The following is a 7,348-nucleotide window of genomic DNA, read 5'->3' as shown; positions in this document are numbered from 1 at the left end:
TACATGCCCTTCATCCCGCCAGTGTCGCCCTTCACTAAATAGTATGCTGCAGTGATGACGTATTTTTGTCATCTTAGCATCACCCTGGTTCCCTCAACAAAAACAATAGAATTTTTCCATTGGTTTTTCTATTGGAGAAAACAAGCTGTGACCAACAAAAGTTCTGACAAATTCTGAAACGTTTTGCTTGTCATTATAATCTTCACAAATGAGCACAAAATTTAAAGCCTAAATATAATCGGCAGAAGTAAAAAGCTAAATGTAGGCTATGAATGAACTATGCAAGGTCACATGACTTCAACATTGCCACCATTAAGCCTCAAAAACTCTTTCATTATTTATTTAAACATTTTCCCTGGAAATCTGAGTTAGAATAGTTTGTATACTTGCTTAGAAACTGTGAAAGTGACTAGTGAATTGATGAGCTTGTCGTGATGATAATGGGATCTTTAGTCCCATTTAGACACTTGTAAAGAAATTTTGGCAAATTATGCCTTTATTTGACTTTTTAAAATAGTATTTAATACATTCAATAATGAAAAGTGCTCTACAGCAATGAATTACCTGCCAAATACCAGTAGACTCCAACTTCACAAAGACTAAGAATTTTCTTATTTCCAGGAATATGAACAACCACATAACGTCCCTCCATCCCACCACATGAGAAAGTGGCCGTGGCACTGGCTGCAAGAGTAGAAATTACACCACATCTACAGACAGATAGATTATCTGTTATCAGTTTCTGTTCATCTTCAGTCACATTCATCAAAACAGTCAAGGAAATCCTCACATGGGGTTGCTGTAGATGTCAAGGAGGTTCCCGACACGAATCACTGCCCCATTTATCCTCGATTCATGGCTCGGTCTGTTAGTGATGGTCACTCTGTTCACTCTGTATACCTTCAGTAGATCCACTCTCCACCACGGGTTGGTCTCTGGGTTAGTGTGGGCCCAGGTGGTGAGCAAACCATCAATAGCACGTGTAGATACCCATTCCCCATAATTTGACGACTGACTAGTTTTGCCCCAAAGTGCTGCGTTCTCTGGAAAATATTTCAGGGATAAAGGTCAGTAAGAATTCACCATTTTTATTCTCATCTAGCATTAGGTCTTGCAGAAAACTTTTAAAGGTTCCATCGAACGTTTTTTTACAAGATGTAATATAAGTCTAAGGTGTCCCCTGAATGTGTCTGTGAAGTTTCAGCTCAAAATACCCCATAGATATTTTTTAATTCATTTTTTTAACTGCCTATTTTGGGGCACAATTAGAAATGCGCCGATTGATGTTGCGGCCCCTTTAAATGCTCACGCTCCCCGCCCACGGAGCTCGCGCTTGCCTTAAACAGTGCATAAACAAAGTTTACACTGCTAATATAACCCTCAAAATGGATCTTTACAAAGTGTTCATCATGCATACTGCATGCATGCGTCAGATTATGTGAGTATTGTATTTATTTGGATGTTTACATTTGATTCTGAATGAATTTGAGGCTGTGATCCTTGGCTAAGGGCTAATGCTACACTGTTGGAGAGATTTATAAAGAATGAAGTTGTGTTTATGAATTATACAGACTGCAAGTGTTTAAAAATGAAAATAGTGACGGCTCTTGTCTCCGTGAATACAATAAGAAACAATGGTAACTTTAACCACATTTAACAGTACATTAGCAACATGCTAACGAAACATTTAGAAAGACAATTTACAAATATCACTAAAAATATCATGATATCATGGATCATGTCAGTTATTATTGCTCCATCTGTGCACATCCAGACGTCTTGCCCTTGTCTAATGCCTTTCATAATGTTGGGAACATGAGCTGGCATATGCAAATATTGGGGTCGTACATATTAATGATCCCGACTGTTACGTAACAGTCGGTGTTATGTTGAGATTCGCCTGTTCTTCGGAGGTCTTTTAAACAAATGAGATTTATATAAGTAGGAGGAAACAATGGAGTTTGAGACTCACTGTATGTCATTTCCATGTACTGAACTCTTGTTATTTAACTATGCCAATATAAATTCAATTTTTAATTCTAGGGCACCTTTAAAGCATTTTACAAAACTAATTTTTATTACTCATCATCAGCAACATGTCTACCATAAATTAAGGGTTAAGGGCGGAAAAATGCCACAGAAGTTTAATCACATCCGAGTGTAATCCGAGTGATAATAATCCAAGTGAAACGGATTATTGAAAAAAAAAAAATGAATGTAGGGTGGGGACTTGGTTCAATGCATCAGTTGTTGATCACAGATGTTTAAAAATTGGTACATTGCTCTCAAAAAAACAGAGGTGGATCTGAATGCAAGCTTGAAGGGTTGGAGTTTAAGAGGACTAAATTATTGGAGAATCCGGTATACATCACCAGAGAGAAGTCTGGCGTTTCACCGAAAGATCCAGTTATTACATTTTGGTCAAACATTACAAGGCCAATAAAAAAAATTATGTAATGTACACATATATGAAGAACCTGGAATGAATTCTGTTAAGACCTGTAACATATAGGGGTGTAACTGTACAAGTATTCATCCCGATCCGTCACGGGATGGACATCGCGAGCCACACTCCAATCCAAAAGGGGGCGTCTACGGTAATGCAGTGTTGTTTGCTAACTGCCACAACAGGAAAAAGAAGAAGAGATGATCTATGCACCAACCCCAAACAAGAGTTCAGATGTCACGCAAGAGCTTGCTATTAGCCTGTATGCCGAGTTTCGATTCATTTTTGTGACGCACTCCACAAACTTCACGAGACAGAGAAGAACCAGGAAGGCAGAAAGTGGCATCCTGTTTGTTTCCTTTATTTTACAAAAGAACAATGTTTTGTTTTTATATTGTGAGTGTACACAAATAAAAATAGACTCTTTACAGTTTCAAATGATGTATTGCAGATGTGCCAGTCTCCGGAGCTAGGCAGAGAAATACTACAGGAGTGCAAAAATTAGTTTTATTTTTCATTATTCTATTTTATTATTATATTACTTCTGTGTACCGTTACTCCCCTAGTAGCATGCATTTAGAAATTGACGGTGAAATTTAATTTCATGCCAACTTTAAAATGCATGTAGCAGAGCATTTGCACAGAGAAAATTTATTTAAATTATTTTACATAAATGAGTGTGAGTAATGGGTATGACACCAGTTTTTTAGGCCAAAATGCAGAAATGAGTTACCATTTTAGCACTTCCGGATCGTGTATAAAAAATAAAAAATAAAAATCGTAAGAGTAAAACTGTTCCTGAAAGATTAATTTTTCATGGGAAATATTGCCTGTTAATAACAAGTTGATTTTCTGACTATAATCAGGGACTATAAAAAAAAAAAAAAAAAAAAGGACATCAAACCACCACAGAGCTTCATTACAGGGCTAAGTTTCCAAGTACTTCTCTATTTGCCAGTTCAAACAGACAAAACAGATCAAAGTTGTTAATAAACTGAAGGATTCTTACCTTCTTGTCCATTTGCCATTTCCTCAATAAGTAAAAATCCTGTAGAAACAATTCAAGTGTTTCAAGTGAGTTTCAGAGAACCAAGTTTGTCGAATCACACTGAAAAAATGTTTTTGATTTAATTGACATTAATATTGTTGCTAATAAATAAAACATCATCTAAATGATAATGGCATTACTGACTACTGACACACTAATAATAATCTTCAAAAACAGACTGTTTGATCTTAAAGTCAGACAAGGACAGGTTTCTGTGGAATCACTACCAGACTTTCGTAAGACACAAACAGAAATAAAAGTAGACCATCAAGCCATTTACATACACAAATGGGTTTTAATCTGTTTAACATAAATTTTGTTTGGTAAAGCAGATCTAAAAAAATAAACTGAGAAAAACTATTCCAGGGACAAGCAAATTCATGATCTACGCATGAACTCTTATCGTTCAAACATTCGGGGTCAGTGATAATTTTCACTTTTATTCATCATGGATGCATTAAATTGATCAAAAGTGACAGTAAAGACATGTATAATGTTACAAAAGATTTCTATTTCAAATAAATGCTGTTCTTTTGAACTTTATATAATTTCCAACATTGATAATAATAAGAAATGTTTCTTAAGCAGAAAATCATCATATTAGAATGATTTCTGAAGGATCACACTGAAGACTGGAGTAATGATGCTGAAAATTCAGGATCACAGGAATAAATTATGATTTACAATATGTTCACATAGAAGAAGTTATTTTATGTTGTAATAATATTTCACTGTTTTTACTATATTTTTGATCAAATAAAAGCAGCCTTGTTGAACATAATCTTACTTCAAAAATGTGAAAATCTTGCTAACCTTAGACTTCTGAACAGTAGTGTACATGCTGAGATAAATAAATGCAAATCATGATTTTAACAATGTCAGTGCTAATATTAGTGTGAATCTAGTAAAATAGCAGATGTATGTTGTACTTTACCCAGTAAGATCCACAGGCACTTGAAGAGCATCTTCATGGTTGATTAAAGGTGTCTGTCTTTCTTTTAGGGATGGAGAATGTTAGTTTTATACATTTTATTGAGGACAACCCATTTAACTGTTCATCACATGATCAACCATATCTCCTCCTTTCCATATATCACACTCACCTGTCTCTCTCTTCATTGCACCTGCAGCAGTTTCTTTCATTAACACATAATACAGACGTTTGAGTTACAAATGTTAGTTACTAATCACACACAATTAAACGTGAAGCCCCTTCCATTCAGGACATTTATTTCTGGACCATGCCTGAGAAAGGCAAGGTTAAACTATTAAACACCACAATCACACAAAACACTGTATTACTGTTTATCCTAATGTCTATTGGATCAGTGTAGATTTTCTGCATTTTTTATTGTTGATATTTGCTTTTAATAAGTATTCTGTGATATTATGTGCTACCTTTTGTATATTTGCATATACAAAGCAAAGAACATTTCAGTAACTAAGATTTACATACTGTATAGTCTGTTTATTCATTTTAGAAACCCAGGACTTGTAAACTGTTAACACACACAAGCACATTCATTAAAAGTTAATTTTAATTAAATACTTAATTTATTGAAAAAATATGCAATATTGCTCTATTTGCATCTGTGTGAAAGTAACCCCTTAATTCCTACTCGCTAGTCGCAGTAAGCCTTACCTCTTACTAGCTGTCCTCTGTTACACTAACGTCCCTAATCCTGACTCCCCCATGCGGGTCACGGCACCAATGTAACCCCTCCAGTCCCACTCAGCCTGCTCCGATCATGACTCACACTGGCATCTCCGGCATGGGAGGCAGGCACAAGGACGCTAAAGGCTGCAGTCTCTAGCATCAGTCGATAGTGCACCACTTGAGATGAGGGGAGCGAGGCTTACCTTACCTCTTACTAGCTGTCCTCTGTTACACTCAATTTCTATGAAGTCTGTATTTATAGTGTATTATAAGGGTATTCTTAATGCATTTTAAAACAACATTATAACATGTTGTATCATCTGATAAATAATCATAACAGTAGTTACACTATATTATAATACTTAGCTAGTTGTGGGTATAACTTTTAAGAGTATGATGCATTATAACACCAGATGAACCCTGCATTTATAATGCATCATAAGGGTATTCTTATAATACACACATAATGCATTATTAATTAATGTATTGCATCATCTCATGACTATTCATAACAGCAGTAATAATACTTGCCTATATGTAGTTGTAACTATTAAAAAAATATGATTTATAACACAAAATGAACAATTTTATCCACTTAAGCTATAATGGATTATACATCCCATAGTTTAATTTCTCAAGTCTCATATCTTGACATTGTTTACTGAAGTTTTGCATAGTATCATACTACATCTTATGAGTGGGATTTTACTGCTTATGGTGACAAAAACAAAGTCTTATAAACATCAAAAAAGCTTTTTAATATAGTAATATTTTTAAGAGGTCTTAGTCTGCTTTAAGTAAAGTAACAAACGTTAGGTATTTTTATAAACATCCATAAGATATCATGAATGCTTTGAACTTTTTTTTATTGTGATACTTATTAAATAATGTTATGTAAAATCAACAAAACAATACTGCACATATACTTACTTGAGTTATAACACATATAAATATCAATAGTTTTTACATAAAGTGTTGTTCTACCACACCATATTTAATTTCTCTAATTGTTTACATATTGACAGCATTAAAATGTACACTACTTACGAATGAACAACTTTACAGATGTACAAATGTGTAGACATATTTTACTTACAAATATTAAACTCGTGTCAATGTTTTCATTCTATTGAAGGCATATTTTCAGTTGCATTTAATAAATGCAGTTAATCATTCTACTAATATGAAATAGTTCGTGACTCGTCACTCGTGCTACTCTTGTTTTGAAGGCTTTAAACAATCCTACACTTTAAAACCTTAACATGAGTAACATTTCTGTAATCGTTTAAACATTATCATGTAATATTTATTTTGTTTGTACAACCATAAAATACACCAAAATGTTACATTAATTCACAAAAGACATTCATTCGTTCACTGTAAACTAAATCTTTAGAATCAGTAAGATTACAAGAACAAATCCAATTTTTCTTTGAGCAATGGAACATGGGAAATGTAGTCCAGGGTAACATGTAATACTGTGTGTGCAGTGCAAAAGTCTTAATGGTGAACGGGTGACCTCTGGTGGTGAGTGAATAACTACAGCTGTTCAACCAATCTGATCAATGTTGTGAATGCGAAAGGAATAGTTATTACTCTGTCCAATTAAACTCTATTGGAGTTAGACAACACGTGTCAGGACCCACTCATTGTCGTAATCATACCTTAGATCTAATACTGTCGCATGGAATTGATATTGATGCTGTTGAAATTCTACAGCAGAGCGATGATATATCAGATCATTATTTAGTGTCGTGTATAATACAGTTAGCCAAGGCTACAAAACCACCACCCAGCCATAAATATGGTAGAACCATCACTTCTACCACTAAAGATTGCTTTATAAATAATCTCCCCGAGCAGTTTCATCGCCTTAGACACCTGACACCTGACAACTTAGAAGAACTCGATGCTGCAACAGAAACTATTGGCTCTCTCTTTTCCAGCACATTAGATGCAGTCGCTCCTTTACGTCTAAAGAAGATTAAGGAAACTAATCCAACGCCGTGGTATGATGAGCACACTCGGGCTCTAAAACGAGCTGTGAGAAAAGCTGAACGTAGTTGGAAGAAAACAAAACTAGAAGTTTTTCGCCTTTCGTGGAAAGAAAAAATGATTGAGTACAGAACGGCTATAAGAAATGCTAGATCTACTTATTTTTCAAATCTCTTAATAGAAAACAAACATAATCCTAGGT

General features: G+C 34.7%; 1 protein-coding gene across 1 annotated transcript; it reads right to left on the bottom strand.

Moving 5' to 3' along the window:
• Positions 1–433: 433 nt before the first annotated feature.
• LOC125264317 (fucolectin-like) lies at positions 434–4,705 on the bottom strand. Its single transcript, XM_048183557.1, has 4 exons — positions 4,429–4,705; positions 3,456–3,494; positions 791–1,043; positions 434–710 (listed from the first exon to the last, which is right to left on the bottom strand). Exons 1-4 carry the CDS (start codon positions 4,463–4,465, stop codon positions 548–550), a joined length of 492 nt encoding a protein of 163 aa, XP_048039514.1. The 5' UTR covers positions 4,466–4,705; the 3' UTR covers positions 434–547.
• Positions 4,706–7,348: the final 2,643 nt, after the last annotated feature.

The sequence above is a fragment of the Megalobrama amblycephala genome, linkage group LG3 (assembly GCF_018812025.1).
Source record: "Megalobrama amblycephala isolate DHTTF-2021 linkage group LG3, ASM1881202v1, whole genome shotgun sequence".
Lineage (NCBI taxonomy): Eukaryota > Metazoa > Chordata > Actinopteri > Cypriniformes > Xenocyprididae > Megalobrama > Megalobrama amblycephala.
Note: the sequence above shows the minus strand (reverse complement) of the source record. Positions and strands in the feature narration are given on the sequence as shown.